Source organism: Mercenaria mercenaria, unplaced genomic scaffold, assembly GCF_021730395.1.
Source record: "Mercenaria mercenaria strain notata unplaced genomic scaffold, MADL_Memer_1 contig_3885, whole genome shotgun sequence".
Taxonomy (NCBI): domain Eukaryota; kingdom Metazoa; phylum Mollusca; class Bivalvia; order Venerida; family Veneridae; genus Mercenaria; species Mercenaria mercenaria.
This window is the reverse complement of record NW_026462068.1, coordinates 16,425-34,198: the sequence shown is the minus strand read 5'-3', so window position 1 is coordinate 34,198 and position 17,774 is coordinate 16,425. Positions and strand designations below refer to the sequence as shown.

General features: G+C 35.0%; 1 protein-coding gene across 1 annotated transcript; it reads right to left on the bottom strand.

Moving 5' to 3' along the window:
- Nucleotides 1-1,992: 1,992 nt before the first annotated feature.
- Nucleotides 1,993-9,866, bottom strand: LOC128553489 (uncharacterized). The gene is made up of 3 exons (XM_053534651.1): nucleotides 9,720-9,866; nucleotides 7,816-8,114; nucleotides 1,993-3,693 (listed from the first exon to the last, which is right to left on the bottom strand). Exons 1-3 carry the CDS (start codon nucleotides 9,758-9,760, stop codon nucleotides 3,290-3,292), a joined length of 744 nt encoding a protein of 247 aa, XP_053390626.1. The 5' UTR covers nucleotides 9,761-9,866; the 3' UTR covers nucleotides 1,993-3,289.
- Nucleotides 9,867-17,774: the final 7,908 nt, after the last annotated feature.

Below are 17,774 nucleotides of genomic sequence, written 5' to 3'. Positions count from 1 at the left end.
CGTTTTCATGGCAACATCAATTAACTTCAAGAAACTACAATTTTCTACTCAAATTTGAACAATTTTAGAGCTTAGTTTTAGTATATAAGTAACAAATTATCAACGCAAACTGGAAAATATGCATTACAAATCAAACTGCTCAATATTTATTTGAAAATGACCATAATAAGTAACCTTTCACCCAACTATATTCACAATAACATCAGTTACCATCATTAGTTGTTAGCTCACCTGAGCACGAAGTGCTCAAGGTGAGCTTTTGTGATCGCCCTGTGTCCGTCGTCCGTCCGTCCGTCAACAATTTGACTGTTAACACTCTAGAGGTCACAAATTTGATCCATTCTTAATAAAACTTGGTCAGAATGTTACCCTCAATAAAATCTTGGACGAACTCAATATCGGGTCTTCTTGGGTAAAAAACTAGGTCACCAGGTCAAACCAAATGAAAAGCTTGTTAACACTCTAGAGGTCACACTTTTGGTCCAATCTTAATGAAACTTTGTCAGAATGTTACACTCAATAAAATCTTGGACGAGCTCGATTTTGGGTTATCTGGGGTCAAAAACTAGGTCACAATTTTGGCCCAATCTTAATGAAAGTTGGTCAGAATGTTACCCTCAATAAAATCTTTTTAACACTGTAGAGGCCACATTTATGATTATATCTTCATGAAACTTGGTCGGAATATTAATCTTGGTGATTTTTAGGGCCATTTTGATTCTGGGTTATGCAGGATCAAAAACTAGGTCACCAGGTCAAATCAAAGGAAAAACTAGTTAACATGCTGGAGGTCACACTTATGATTATATCTTAATGAAATTTGGTCAGAATGTTAATCGTGATGATATTAAGGTCAAATTTAAATCTGGGTCAGGTGGGGTCAAAAACTAGGTCACTTGGTGAAATCAAAGGAAAAGCTTGTTAACATTCTAGAGGCCACATTTATGACTGTTTTTTTATGAAACTTAGTAAGAATGTTAATCTTGATGATCTTTAGGTCAAGTTTGAATCTGGGTTATATGGGGTCAAAAACTAGGTCACCGGGTCAAATCAAAGGAAAAGTTAGTTAGCATTTAAGAGGCCACATTTATGACATTTATCTTAAAGAAACTTGGTCAGATTGTTAATCTTTATGATCTTTAGGTCAGCTTTAAATCTAGGTCAGATGAGGCCAAAAACTAGGTCACCAGATCAATTTGAAAGAAAAGGTAATTAACTCTGTATAAGCCACATTTATGACCGTATCTTAATGAAACTTGGTCAGAATGTTAGTGTTGATTATCTTTAGGTCAACTTTAAATCTGGGTTAGGTGGGTCAAAAACTAGGTCACCAGGTCAAATCAAAGGAAAAGCTTGTTAACACTCTAGAGGCCACATTTATGACTGTATTTTCATGAAACTTGGTCAGAATGTTAACCTTGATAATCTGTAGGTCAAGTTCGAATATGAGTCATGTGGGATCAAAAACTAGGTCACCAGGTCAAATCAAAGGAAAAGCTAGTTAACACTCTAGAAGCCACATTTATGACCACATCTTAATGAAACTTGGTCAGAATGTTAATCTTGATGATCTTTAGGTCAATAGGTCAGGTGAGCGATACAGGGCCTTCATGGCCCTCTTGTCTTACAATCCGCATAACATTTCAATATAACTACATAAAAGAAGCAAGATTATCATCATTACTCAGAGCGAAAGACTCAAAAGATATTTCAATAAATAATGCCTGTTTTATAAAACGTTCAATTTAAGAAAATGCATAGAATAACGTACTTTCAAAATAAAAGCTATTAATTTTGCGCGGTAACTGACACGTAACGTCATGACGTCAATGACGTCTTTCTAAGACATTAATGTTTTAAGCATTTCTCCGGCAATTGTTTCATTATTTCTGCATTATTGAACCATTAAGCGTCAGATCAGAGGCAAGTTCATGATCTTTTTTCAGATGAATGGATATACAAACACATTTAGTTTGTTGTAAAACGTCGTCGTAAATCGTCACGTTAAATTCCGGTTGAACATTCGCACATACAAATATTAAGGTAACCTACCTCCTTAATATAACTGATACACTGTGCAACTAAAGATACCATAAAAAAGAAAAAGTGGAAACTTCACAGGTCGCTCAACACGACAAAAACGAAACTGTTGCAGGCTCGGTTTGATTGAGCCTGTTCATGGACGGTAGTGGAAATGCATGCTACCGTCCACGCCCTCCTAGCCCCGGGTTGAGCAGAACTCAACATTTACATATGCTAAAAGTACAAAAAGCAATTTAGAGACGTCCGCAGATGTATTCAAACGGCGGTGCACATACAAATAAAAACTTATAGTTCAATGACCTGAACGACTACAGTGTTTTCAGTTTTAAGATATATTTAAAAGGCTTGTTCTTTCAAGATTTCAAATTTACAATAAGCCTTTATAATTTCAATTCTGATATGTATTTTAATATGTAAGAATGTAAATCAAATTATGTCGGACTGACGTCAATATTGTCATGTTGTGTTCTTTAAATAAAAATGTACACAAATTTTCATTTATGAAATTATGTTTGTCTCCCATTAACATAACGGTGATTTCACGTTTACGTGTCTGTAAAGTCAAAAACTAAACCCGTTATTTAACATATAGCTTGATATAAGACATATCAGAACTGAAATATTTTGTTTGTTTGTTTTGGGTTTAACACCGTTTTTCAACAGTATTTCAGTTATATAACGACGGGCAGTTAACCTAACCAGTATTCCTGGATTCTGTACCAGTACAAACCTGTTATCCGCAAGTTACTGCCAACTTCCCCACATGAATTATCAGAGGTGGAGGACGAATGATTTTAGACTTTAGATTTTAGATTTTAGATTTTATCAAATCGTCACGAAGAACATACGCCTCGCCAGAGGATCGAACTCGCGACCCCGCGATCCGTAGACCAACGCTCTCCCTACTGAGCTAAGCGGGCGGGCTCAGAACTGAAATATAGCAGTGTCATTTTATACAAAGTCGAATAATACAATCACGTACCGACTAATTTATGAACAACTTTACATAACAAAAATTGTTTGGAAACTGAGCTGAAACTAGACGGAATATAACTTTGTAACTCATGCATAATACTCTATTGCTTTGTACACATGTGCACACATATAGCGCTGTAATAATAAGGAATTAAAATATTCAAATTCACTTTCTTATGCGAATGACTTGTATCTTGATTTCTTATACTAAAATGTGCAAGCTCTTATCAAAGTGGCAATATTGCTTTTATTCTAACGTAACTATACATGGTTATTCAATTGTTTGAATAAATTCAGAACCGCCCATAAGGCACACTTTTGAGGAATTTTGTTCACCTGCGGGCAACCTTCTTGAAGTTATGCAAAACTTCGTTTTCTTTTGAATCAAAACGCATAGAAGTGGTGCAAATATTCCTAATAAAACTGGAAATACAATGTTTGCTGGAGAATTTTTAAACCATTTAACGGCATCTGTAAAGATGGAAGTTGCACTTGATTCAGCGGTCGATGTTTTCTTGATGCTGGTATCAGTACCAAACGTTACATGAATAAAAGATGTTGTTTTACCAGTGTCACGTTTTCTCTTGTCACAGATATTGTTTGAACGATTTGTTTGGTTTGATGTTCTTTGTCTTGTACCATATAACGTCAGTAACGGTTGAAAATCATTCCCATCTGTAAATATTACATGATACAAATATAATAAAATAGTTATTATTTTATAAATATGGTAATTTCTATATTGATAAACGATGACATGTATGTGCTTATTCGTTTTGAAGGAAGTTTTATTTTGATTCCAATATAACAAGAACCGGGTCGGATATGTCATCCCCAGCCAAACAAAAGTATTTGTTTATTAGGTGGCCAAGAAGAGGAAATATTTTGAAAAGAAAGTTTTGAGTAAATTAAGGTATGACCCTACTAATGGTGAAAATTTCAAATGTTCAAAACAATATTACAGAAAACTACTGTATCCAGTGGTGAGAGACTTGTATGCAAAATTTAAACAAATTTTACCATGCCGTGTTTATAAATTTTGTATAATTCATGATATGTCCTCAAGCTCTACTTGAAGTAGAGGCAAATTTCAAAGTGATGGCCACTGTCCAAACGTTTGCAGAGAATTCATTATACCATTAACTGTTTTTCTAGGTTGCCTAATGTAAAAAGATTTAATGAGACAAAATTCTAACTCCAACATTGAAAAATTAAGGCCGAGTCTTGTGGGACTGTTTTAAATTAAGGCCGAGACTTGTGTGACTGTTTTAAATTTTGCTCACTTCGTTCAAAAATAACCTTGGGCCAGAAGTATAACCTACCTACATTTCTTTCACAATATGTAATCTAAAGAGTAATGGCAAAATAGAGAACTTTTACCGCATGCTACTCAGTATTTTTAAAGATGTCTAACTCTGCCCCCTTCTGTTTCAGAGGTAAATTCCCGTTGAACAGCAAGAAATCACTTATCGAATGAAAAGTTTTTACTTTTGTACAATAAGTCAATAATAAGTCTTGAAAAAAGTAAAAACTTACTAGAAAAAAGGAATATAAGGGGACGGGGGGGGGGGGGGGGGGGGGGTGAAAGGGAAGAATTGGTCCTACTGGGGCTTGAACCTATGCCCCCTGAAAAATTTAAGTCAAAGTAGGTTTATTGTAGGAATTGAATACTCTTCAAAAGGAGATACACTATTACATGGGTCATACCTTAAATACAGGCAGTTCAAAAAGTAGACAAGGCAAAGTTATGGTACTTGTACATTTTACTGCCTTGCGATATTTTCTGCCAGTGTTTGAAGGTTTTACAAATTCCCGTAAATAGTTTTGGAGTTATGTTACGAACAAAAATGTTATTAGTAAATCAAATGAAGGGAGATAATTAAAAGATAAGCAGTTAGTGAGTGAGTTGGATTTATGGCAAAATGGTCATATATCGCCGAGAAGAAGTTGTATCAAAATCGTAATGTTTTAAGCAGATCGTAAAGATTATGTTAAAAGAGATATACATATATAAAGTTTAAAAATTATCAGTTGCAAAAAAAATGATATAGCAAAAGATGTGAATAAAAATTCTTAATGTTTAGATTTTGTGATAAATGCATATCTGTTTTAAAAAAGACAAAATATTGCCGATTGAAACGTTTTCAAACAACTGTTTCAAACAACTTCCTCCTGTTGACGAACACCCTCACATAAAGTAGGTTTTATATCATTAAGATTATTGAATGTAGTTTTGTTCCATGACGATTGCTATTTAGATGAAATACATTAATTGATATTTGGTTTAAAATCAGTATTATGATAATAATTTGATTGTAATAAAAAGGATGTCTTTGCTTCAGTATCAGCATCCCCGTTTCCATCAATACCAACATGACTTGGAATCAAACAAAGTTATGACATGAATTGTGAGAGATAGTGCATGAACCCTGAGAAGAATATTTTGAATAAAAGGATTTTCCATATTTCGGTTACGAGCTGACTGTAAAACAGAAAGTGAGTTGGAAAGATAATAAACTTTTCTCCGCTATATCTTGATACAATATTTCGGACTAAATCAATAGTTTTTGCCTCAGCTGAAAATATTATTGCGTTATTTGGCAAATGTAATTTTGTTCGATAAAGGTAGCTGACGGTAGCACAGTCAGCCTTTACAGAAAACCAAAGTTGGGAAATAATTCTGATATTAACTTGGATTCTTATATTTCAGGGTTCGTTTAAGACTTTCAAAGGCAGTTTTCATATGAAAAAAAATTTGTAGAGGAAGTACGGGTCCATGGAGGTGTATCAGGAATTGAATTTTCATAGAATCCAAAGTCAGTGTGATTCATGGAAGATCATATGAGCAATCCAAACGGTTTGATTTGTTTTGGTTTTCTCTCATATGAATCGAAGTACTTGGGTTTAAAGATGATTTTATGAGCAGGATTATATTTTTTTGCCGCCATCTTAAAAGCATATTGCAAATGAGAGTTTTTCTCGGCGTAGGAGGTTCCGTTCGCTGTAACATACAAGCTTTCAACAGGCAATGTTCTAAAATGCACCAAACGCAATACAAATACTTTGATTATGGATGGTATCTAACATTTGTAAGTAAGATTTTATTGCTAATTATAAAAAAAAACATAATCTAGCTTGGATCTAATTAATGGTCTATATAGTCTTAGTTATACCTTGCGATCGGCTCCCCAATCAGTTTTTGAAACTACCTAATATGAGTGTTCGATTTTGAAAATTTAGAACCATTTTCCATAGCCCAAATTTGAACTTTATTCAAACACTGCTGTAATTGGCGTTCAATTGTATGCATACTTTTCAAACGATAACATATCAAAAAAGCACCGTCATATAATAAATAACCTATCTCTTGTAACAAACATTTCAAAATATCATTAATTTTGACGCTAAAAGTGTAACTAACAGATATAACTGAACCTTACGGAAAGCCCAGTTCCTGTTCAAAAGAGTCACGAAAGGTAGAACGAAAATTGCGATCATATAATGCTGGAAGACGATTTTTAAAACTAAGTTGTCAGAGTCATTCATTGTTAAAATTTAATCTTTTACCATATGTAAGTTGACAGAATCACAGGAACCATGTTTTGAGGGGGTAAATCAAACACAAATGAATAAATCCTAAATGTTTTTGTTGTGCAAATAAGTATGATATTGTGTCTAAAACAGTTTTCATTTTCCACTCAACTGTGTATTTGCAAGGAAAGTACACTAATAGATATCTCTGCTTATAAGTACTAGCCCAAGGCAAGAGTTGTCATTCTTTGTGGATCACAACTTTGAAATAAAAATTAAAACTTCTGTTATTGATATTAACAAAACTATCATAAACTTCACATTTGTGAAATAGTTCTTGGTTATTTCAAGGACTTGGAAACCAATTTTAGACTTTATTTGATGTATTACTGTCATTGAAAATTTTAGGGTCTATCAATGTAGAAATAATAAAAAAAGCTGCAATATAACACGAAGAATAAGATGTAAGCGAAATTAAATGCGATTTTCTAGGGCTTGACGTTGTATCGGGCCAATACGACCGCCAACAACGTCTACACCGAATTAATGGCTAAAAAATGTATATCGGATTCCACACCCTGAACAGATGATGTACAAATGGAAACAAACATGCATCACCTCGCCAGGGTGCTATGGGGTACCTTAACATCCAGAACCCTCCTCTCCGGCTTATGGACCGCCACCTATTGCAAATGCAGGTCCCTTTTTGGGAGAGTCGTACCCCTCCGCATTTAGATACAGCCGGCATTTTCTCTCTCACCCGTCCGGCAACTGGCACAAACAACAAGCAGGATAGAGGTAAGGCTTTTTCTAGGACCGTTGTCATTGTTTTAAAGTTTGTTTTAACAAATTCCCTTGCATAGTTTTGCTCCGGACAAAATTGTTATGAGTAGATCACATAAAGAGAGATAATTCAAAACGCAAGCAAGATAGAGTTAAGGTTCTACTGCAATGCACATTTTCTCAGTCGTCTCTGTCAATGTGTGAAAGGTTGATAAACCCCTAAAGTACGTTCGGAGTTATGCTCTGACAAAAGTCTTAAAACCAAATAAATAGAAAGATAACTCAGAAAGTATACAAGGAAGAGCTGTGGCTCTGTATCAAGTACAATATTTTTCAAAATTTGGAGTTACAGATGTACAGACGCGTGCACGCACAGACGGAGGCAATTCCCGTATCCCCTTCCCCTTCCGGGTTGATGGGGTATAATAAGATTGCCCTCGTGTACAATTAGTGTCCAGCCAAAGAATATTTCATATAACGTACCAACTGGAGGTTGTATTTCAGTATATACCAGACGCCATATTCCAAAGGCCGATTCATTCCAGAAGTGAACAGATGTGAACCAGACTGCGCTGTTCGTCTCTTTCTTCTGTGTAGAGGTATAATTCACCAATACCGATTTTGTGCCGCTTGGCGAAATCAAAACGATACGCAACGGGATGCTCCAGGTTTTGAGTCTTACTTCTACCATTACGTGTTCTAAGATATTCAGGCATGTCTCGTCTTTGAGTACTACACATTCATAACAAAAGTTAATACCTACTTCTTTTGCAGATGTTTTTCTAAAATGAATAATTATAATTCCTTTAAAACAGGTTACCCTAACATGACATGTAAATCCACATTACAATAATCAACAAGAGCTCCGCCAAGCCAAGCGGGGCAAAATACGCCAGTAAGGTTATATTAGAGGATGGGATCAAAATTTAATGCGCTTGATTGTTGAAGCAGAAAGGACTTGAACAGCAAAGGAAAGAAATTCAAAAAAAAAAAAAAAATCTAAGTCAACAAAACATCCTAACCAGTTACAGATACATGTATGTTAATAAAATGTATCTAAAAATTAGAGGTGCCATCCTTGTTGTGTCACATAAAAGTGGTCCCTGATTTTCCATACGGCCGATAATAAAAAAGTACAAAACAAGGTATTTAAAGTAACATAAATTGGAAGTAATTAAAAAATATTTTAGTGAACAAATAAGGGATCTGCCAAGAGTACAGCAATGCAGACCAATATACACACGAAACAAAGTCATATGACATTTGACTCCTAAGTGCGACCGTAACCTTGTAGCGAGCCATCCAAAACATGCGCACTGCACGTTGTCTCGATGTGATGAACATTTGTGCCGCGTTTCTTTAAAATCCTTCAAGCAGTTCAAGAGTTACAGAGCGGACACGAAACAAACTGATATGACGTTTGAGCCCTAAGTGTGACCTTGATCTTGAAGCGAGCCATCCGAAACATGCATTTTGCACGTCGTCTCGATGTGGTTATTGTGTCAAGTTTCTTCGAGATCCTTCAAGGGGTTTAAGAGTTACACAGTGCACACGGAATTGCTAACGGACAAACGGACACCGTGGGTATAACATAATACGTCCCTTTGGGCATATAAAAATGAACGAGCGTGATATAATGGATGCGTGAACATAATTAATTATATACTGACAGAAGAGCTCTGTAGACATTAAAGACTAAAAATTGGACGGAGCAACGTTCTAATAAGCTAATAAACATACTAAAGTATTGCAATTGTTTATTGTTGGACACTATCTGTTCTTAAAAGGAATGTTCTGAATTAATGACTGATTACAATAAAAGACATTACACGTAACAAACGAACTGAATCTTTGTGCCTGGTAAACTTTCCGAACACAATCATTATTCGCTGGCAAGAAGCCGACGACTATATTTTAGAACTCTCGGATTTGTCTAAGGTATATTAATCTCTAAACAAGAAAAAATGTAAAAGAAAACACCTTTATAAGTTACAAAACACTTATCTAAACAATTTTCAAGATTACATTGCAAAGTATGGCAATATAAATAATTACACCTTTAATATTATACCACTTTAATATTCTTCAAAATGTCAACAAGCATACAATTTGAAAAGATGAAAAACAATTCCAGAGCTGGTATTCCTGGACAGTGTGGCTTCTTTTTAATATCGTTTAAAAACATATAACTTCTACCATCTATCATATAGGTTAAATGATTCAATTCCCTCTTTATTTCATATAAACGATTATAATTACAGATATCATTTTTTCAGTACAGTAAAAGCATAATTATATAACCAGTTTACTTAGTAATACACGTCTACATACCAAGTTTGTAAATGTTCGAGATAGTATGTATATCTAATTAAATGTATTTAACGAACCTTCGAGTTTCCTTTATTGTTATGTTCAATCTAGGTGGCATGACTTTACTTTTCGCAGCAAGTTTGACCAGTTTTTCAGCATTCAGCAAGCCAAATCCCAAATTACTATGATCTGAAAAAGTGAATTTAGTAGATCATACACATTTCCGGAACGAAAGTAAACTTATGAAAAAACTAAACACCATTCGAAGCATTGAGCCAGTATAATACACAGTGCAGTTACGTATTACAATATATTTGTGGTGTCAAGTTTTTCTAAATACCTTTAAGTCAAATTTATATGATTAACTGCTGAATGTTGGCATGGCAAAGTGATTTATACTCATTTTTTGTCGGGTATAAATATAGAAAATAAAGTTGAATCTTATATCTCCATTGCTAAAGCAATTTACAAGTGCTACAAGTCAGCTGTAGGATTTATGTTTAGTATAATTGGTTTGCAATATTTCGTTTTCTACATTTGGCATAAAATACGTCTTTGTATTACAAGTGTAAGTGTCTAACATTGCTCCTAAAGTTAACGTTTGTTACAAAATATTCCAGCTCCGTTGGGAGAAAATCCACTTTCTTCTGTTTGCACTGGTTACGAAGCTTGTATTAACAAATGCTGGACCTCTCTCAAGGTGAGATTCCGACGTAAATGAACAAAACGCATATATGTTTGTTTTTCCCACATAAGCAGAACTATTGTGAGGAAATATTTTTCGAAACACTATAATACGATGGCACTACAGATATACTCTGTTTATGTGTGTGTGTGTGTCTGCGTGCGTTCGACTGTGCGTGCGTGTGTGTGTGCGTGTGCGTGTGCGTGTGTGTGTGTGTGTGTGTACAACAGGAGCTGCATTTTTCACTGAATATTCGTGAAATTCGATCAGAATGATATTCTTGGAAAAATCTAGGTCAAGTTTAAATATAGGTCATCTGTCCTTAAAAACTAGGTCACCAAGTCAAATCTGACAAAAACGTTGTGTATGCAATTGGGGCTGCGTTTTCTAACCGGATATTCGTGAAATTTGAACAGATTGTTTGTCTTGATCAAATCTAGGTCAAGTTTAAATATAGGTCATATGGGGTCAAAAAGTTGATCACTCTGTCAACTTATAGAAAAACTTGGTGTGTGCAAGAGGGGCTGCATTTTTATCTGATATGCACGAAACTTGGTCAGAATGTTCTCCATGAAATCTGAAATCTCGAGTTTGTTTATCTGGATTACGTCGGTTCAAAAACTAGGTCACCATGTAAGAAAAAGCTTGTTTACACACTAGGGCCACATTTTTTTTATTTAATCGTCATTGAACTTGGCCAGAATGTTTGTTTTCACAAAGTCTTAGAGGATTTTGAATCTTGATTACGTGGGGTCAAACACTAGGTTACTAGGTCAAATCAAAGGAAAGGCTTGTTTACACTGTAGATGCCACTCTTTTGCTCCAATCTTTACAAATCTTTGTTAAAATATTTGTCTCTGTAAAATCTTGGACGAGTTGTAATTTGGGTCTTATGGGTCAAAAACTAGGTCACTAAGCCAAATCTTGTTGATACACTAAAGTATACATTTGTGCTCCAATGTTCATGACACTTGGGCAGAATGTTTATTACATGAAAAACTCGGATGAATTTGAAATGGATGTTTACACTGTTATGGTGTGTTTCTCAGGCGAGCGACCTAAGGCCATCTTTGCCTTCTTGCGTATGATATTTTTCACTGGTATCGACGCAGATTTGTGGAATTTTCAAATTTACTGTCCCTTGCCCCCATTTTCGTAATAATGTCAATAGAATTTGGTGTCTTATAAAATTATTAGTTATTTTGTGATGCTATGACTTGTATATTGTGTGACATGTTATGTATAAATAAAACTAATAAAAAATGTATATTCCGAGGCATTGTATTCTGTTATAATTGCAGTTTATGAAATAATAGATAGCAGAACCAAGTTATTATGTATTTAGACAATGTTTAAGATAGGTCAGTGAGTGATGTCCTTGACGAATGTTTAGTCCTAGCGTTCAAATAAAATGGCGAAATATTGTTTTTTTTTTTTTTTTGGGGGGGGGGGGGGGGGGGGAATTATAGTATGTAGACACGGCAAACACTACTGAAGTAGATACACGATATGCACGATATACACTGTTTTAGTAGTATACTCAGCATACACTGTTACCGTAGGTACGTGGTATGCACAACATACACTGTAGATTGAGGTACCTTTTCCTAGTATAAGCAGGGTATGCATAGCATACCTTTTGTGGTAGATACATGGTATGCATTGCATAACTTTTTGTAGTATAAGCAGGGTATGCATAGCATACCTTTTTGTGGTAGATACAATGTATGCATTGCATACCTTTTTGTAGTCTAAGCAGGGTATGCATAGCATACCTTTTCGTAGCAGATACATGGTATGCATTGCATACCTTTTAGTAGTGTAAGCAGAGTATGCATAGCATATCTTTTCGTAGCAGATATATGGTATGCATTGCATACCTTCTATTAGTAGTGTAAGCAGGGTATGCATAGCATACCTTTTTGTGGTAGATACATGGTATGCATTGCATACCTTTTCGTAGTGTAAGCAGAGTATGCATAGCATACCTTTTTGTGGTAGATACATGGTATGCATTGCATACCTTTTCCTAGTATAAGCAGGGTACCTTTTCGAAGAAGAATCAGGGTATGCATGGTATACCTTTTCCTAGTATAAGCAGGGTACCTTTTCGAAGAAGAATCAGGGTATGCATGGCATACACTGTGGTTAATATAAAACTGTGATGAACACATGGAAATGCAGCTTATATGCAGACCTGTATCCAAACAAGACAATTTTTTCAGAGGCATCCCATTATTGCGGGTTTCATGTACTGTTATATGAAGACAGTTTAATAAAAGGTAAGGCCTCTGCAACATCTTACTTCAGCAATATGACTATTTAAATCAGATTATGGTTATTATCCGGTAACCTTACTTCCAGTCCGTCCCGTTACTCTGGACCACATCATTTAACAAGGACGAGTGAAAAATCCGTAAGTAATTCGTTTTAAGGAGACACACGTTCCAGCTGCGAAATTGTGTCCACAGTGAACGGTTTACACATGTGAGGTTGGACATTTTTTCTCAAAATGATAATAATTCGCAATCTATAAAATAGCTCGTTATTTGCAAAATTTCATAATTATTCATATATGAAATAAAAGTTACAGCTTTTGATGAAAATAGGATTTATAGTACCAACATCTCTGGATAAATGAAGCAATGCCTCTCCTTAATCTTAACATTTAGCTGTTTATGTATTTATTTTAGTTATTAATGACTTAGAGATTTTATCATATCTATAAAATGAAGATAGATTCAAGCTATAAAGCTATCATTTCTGAATCAAAAATATATAATTATTTAAGACAATATCAGATTGTGCAAATATGTAAAACTCCCCAGTTTAAAAACCAATTTCATTTAGTACAGTATAGATGTTGTGTGCAAATGGGCCAAAATCTGAATACTTTCTTGATGTTTGATCTTCTGATATTCTGTGATTTTGTTAATGCATTATTTGGTCTGCACTCTATAAAATAACATGTCTGTGTGAATTAACAAATTATCAAGGCCTTCGCGTTGTTTATCGTCTAATTTACCACGGTTCAGAGTTCAGATGCGTAGGATTTGAACCACGAGGGCGTTAGCCCGAGTGGTTAAATACTGAAGCATCTGGACGATGCACGTTGATATATTTCAATAAGTATTATACTGGAATTCATTTACGCTAGGAGTAATGTATCGGACGTCAGGCGGCTACATGACGTCATAATTGACGTCGTAATGCTCTCTTACCGGTTCGTGCGTCAACCGTTGTTTATCGCAGGATATACAGCATTTGATTTTCTTCTTTGTTTAACTGGAAATCAAATTGCCGCATGACGTCCGATACAGTACTCCTCGGGTAAATGAAGTCCAGCATGATATTTGTTAAAATATTTCAATGAGCATGTCAGAATGAAAACAATCTAGGCCTTCTTGTGATTTATCGTTTAATTCAACACGGTTCATCGTTCAGATGCTTCAATATTTAACCACTCGGGCTTAAACGCCCTCATTGTTCAATGCCTATGTATCTTATATTTATTTAAAAAATGAAACTATTTTTTATTGGTGTTCATGCGAAATGAACGACAGAATAGGATTGTGGTTCAGTTCCTATGCATCTGAACTCTGAACCATGGTAAATCAGACGATAAACAACTCGAAGGCCTTGATTAATTGTTAATTTTAACATGACTCAGTTTGATTTCCAGTTAAACAAAGAAGCAAATAAAGCTCTGTATATTCTGCGATAAACAACGGTTGACGTGCAGACCGGAAAGGGAGCATTATAACGTCAATTATGACGTCAAATTGTCACATGATGTTCGATACAGTCCTCGGGTAAATGAAGTCCAGCATAATATTTATTAAGATATGTCAATGAGCATGTCAGAATAAAAACAGTAAATACCTTCTTGTGATTTATCGTCTAGTTTACCACGGTTCATTGTTCAGATGCTTCAGTATTTAAGCACTCAGGCTAACGCCCTCGTGGTTCAAATCCTACACATCTGAACTCTGAACCGTGGTAAATCAGACGATAAACCACTCGAAGGCCTTGATTTTTTCTTAATTAGATATTTGGTCATATCATATAGGCATTATAAATACTTCTTCCATGTTCTACAATTGTATACCTTAATTATGACAACAAACCAATGAATGTTGTGTTAAATCCATTTTTCAAATACTTTGCATTTATGATTAACTCAATTTATCGTTATAGGCCTTGTACCAGACGGGTTAAGAGAAGTAGGAATGATGTCTTAGTGGACTATCAGATATCATACTTTAAAGGAATGGTTGAACGACAGGGATTAGAGAAAGAGTTATTGGAAGTGAAGCTCATGATCTTGAAAGCGGCTGAAAATAAGATGAATGAGCTTAATGCAAGAGAACTTCTAAATCTGATTAGCGAACAATAATATTCGGTTAAGTTCATAACAGCGTCTTTATTATTTGACAGCTGGGTTTCTATTTATTTCATTTCTGAGTATTATGCAAAATATTGATGCACAATAAAATTTCGAACAGTGCTGCCATCTCTTTCTGCATCGGCTATGTCTTCATTTTCCAGGTCTACAGCCTCATCCTGGTTCCAGTCATCAAGTTCAGGCTCATTCAACAAGATCGCTATGTTGAAAAGTGCAACACAAGCACATACAACTCGACAAACCTTAGATGGTGCCAGTCTTATCTGAAAAAAAGAGCAATTAAACACCTGTTTTTTTTTATAATAAGCAACATCCAATGATGCATGCGCAGACCACATATTGCAGAAAATAAGTTTAGAGTGTAATAATTGTAAAAAGATTATATGTATTATTTGATAATTGCACGTTATATATTCATCTAAATTCATTTGACAAAAACGACATAACTTTTGATATGTTGTCCGCGTGACTCGATGTTTTAAATTATTTGGTTAAGACTTAAAAATTATGTCTACATAGTATCTTAAACTCAATATCATTATGACATCCCGCTTAGTTAAGTAGGGAGAGCGTAGAACTATGGATCGCAGGTTCGTGCGTTCGAGGCCAAAACAAACAATGCAATTACAGCTCGTTTAAATGGGTCAACTGTGTTGTTGCACTTATAAAATTGGTCCAGTTTATACGTTGGTCAAGGCTACGGATATGCATTGTATTTTGGCATCGAAATATTTCTATAAAATGCTTCTTCCCCTTCCGTTTGGATCTGTCCATGTTCACAAACACGTTAAATATAACTTGTTACGGCCTAGAATGTTTATACATGATAGTATCAACACATAGACATGTAGTCAGTACTGTAGTGGCATAAAATTCAGTCATGAATAAAGACTTATTTAAAGATTAAATGTATACTTCAGAATGAAGGACATGAAAGCGGTTTTACAATTGTCCAAATGCTCTTTCTATTGTGACACGTGTCCTTTTGTGACTCTGCTGGTAACGTACTTTGCCTTCCGTGTCTGCCACAAGAAATGGGGTCATTAAAAAGGGTCTGCATGCATATCTGTATTCATTGAAAAAAATGCATAATTATAGCATGGAATTTGTATCGTGTTATGCCTGTGGAGATTCCATTTTTTCTATTTTAGAACTGTCACTTGTGTAATAGCTGATGTGACACAGATGAAGAGAAGATCTTAAGGATGGATATTTTCGAAAAACAAACTGATATTGCTACATGCTTTAATTTATATTAATGTAAATTGTTTAAAAAAAATCATATGGTTAAACCAGAAACATAAACGCTTTAGATATAGACAATATTAAGAAGTTTAGAGTACAAGAACTGTGGACTTTAAAAACTGATTGAATATTTCACTTAAAAACATATTTAAAATGAACACTCTCATATCACAACTGTCCTGATTAATATACACACACAACGAGTTGGGTTTTCACTGTGCAGAATAAATTGCAATAATTTGCACGTACTTACATAATCTATTTTGCTAGACTTGGCGTGTCTAAACAAAGGATTATTGTATGTATAATATCGGAGTCTTTAATTTTGAGATATATTTTACCCACTGTCGCCTAGTAATACACCATCAGAAAACGCCTTGTTTTCCCGTTCTAGCTTATGGCATAATCCAGACGTCCTAAAGATATGACTGTCATGACACGATCCCGGCCAACTCGCATTTACACTGGTCAATCTTCCTGTTAGAACAATAGATGCATACGTCATTTATATAATAAAAACACCGTGTCACATTTCATAAATGGTTCTAACATGGTCGGATTTTAAAGCCAGTTAAACATAGAAGATTTCAAGCTCGGTATATTCTTTCATAAACCAGAGAGCTATAAAAATAAATTTGTATTTTATACTTTTGGTTCACGCGCGGACCGTTAAGAACAATCAGGCAAATCTCTGCGTTACAGTAAGCTTTTCGGTACATTGTTGATACGCTCTGTTCTTGAATGTGAACTTTCCGCTAGACACTTTAACTTCTTGGGCGGACTAGATATCCGGACCTGGAGGTTCTCTTACCTCAAATGAATGAATTTAAATAGTAATTTAGTACCAAATTAAAATCAATCATTAAAATAGGTCAAAAAGTACACAACTGTGAATGGTTTATGTTCAATTGGAAAATGAAGTAACACCCATCAAATCTGCAGTACTTTATCAATATATATGTATACAATTTTCTTACCGTTCTTTATGGAGGTCAAGCCGTTCAGAATGAATTCATGTGATACTGTGTACGAGAGAAGGGGACATGAAAGTTAAGGTTCCTACATTCTATAAGGTAATTGTGATCTACACAGACAACTGAGTGATGGATTTTATACAACATAACTTGGGATGCATTTTAGGATATTGTTACTCTTCTTTGATACATTTTGTATGTGAGATTTCCAACAAAAGTCCTCACTGATGGTTACAACTAAGTACTTAGCATTTTTAGTAGTTTTTAATTCATGGTTATATAACTTATAGGGAAAGGTGATGGTTTTTCTCTTTTTTGAAATTCTAATCACTTCGCACTTATCAGGATTAAACTCCATGGACCAGGTCTTTCCCCACAGTTCTAATTTACGGAGGTCCTGCTGGACAGTCTCACAATCATGCATGGTATCAATAGTGAGGTTAACTACTGTGTCATCAGCAAAAGTCTTACACTGCTTTAAAGTGAGTCTGACAGGTCATTGATATAAGTAAGGAAAAGGCAAGGCCGAAGGACAGATCCTTGGGGTACCCCTAACATTACAGGTAGAACACCTGATTGGTGGCCTTCTACAACCACGGTTTGACGTTTTTGAAGGAAAGATTTTATCCGCATGACAGTTTTCCTGTCAATACCTTATTTAAATAGCTTATATATATACCAAAAGATTGTGGTCAACTTTATCAAACGCTTTACTAAATTCCATTACAATGAGATCTGTCTGTTAACCAGCTTATAGGTTATCAAAGATTTCTTTACTAAAAGCAATTAACTTGGATTCGCAACTGTGCTTTGAACAGAAACC

Coding starts and splice junctions, on each gene's coding strand:
- LOC128553489 (XM_053534651.1), bottom strand. CDS start 9,760: ATGCCACCTAGATTGAACATAACAATAAAGGAAACTCGAAG. Junction 8,115..9,719: donor ACAATAAAGGAAACTCGAAG/GTTCGTTAAATA, acceptor TATTCATTTTAG/AAAAACATCTGCAAAAGAAG. Junction 3,694..7,815: donor TGAAATACAACCTCCAGTTG/GTACGTTATATG, acceptor TAATATTTACAG/ATGGGAATGATTTTCAACCG.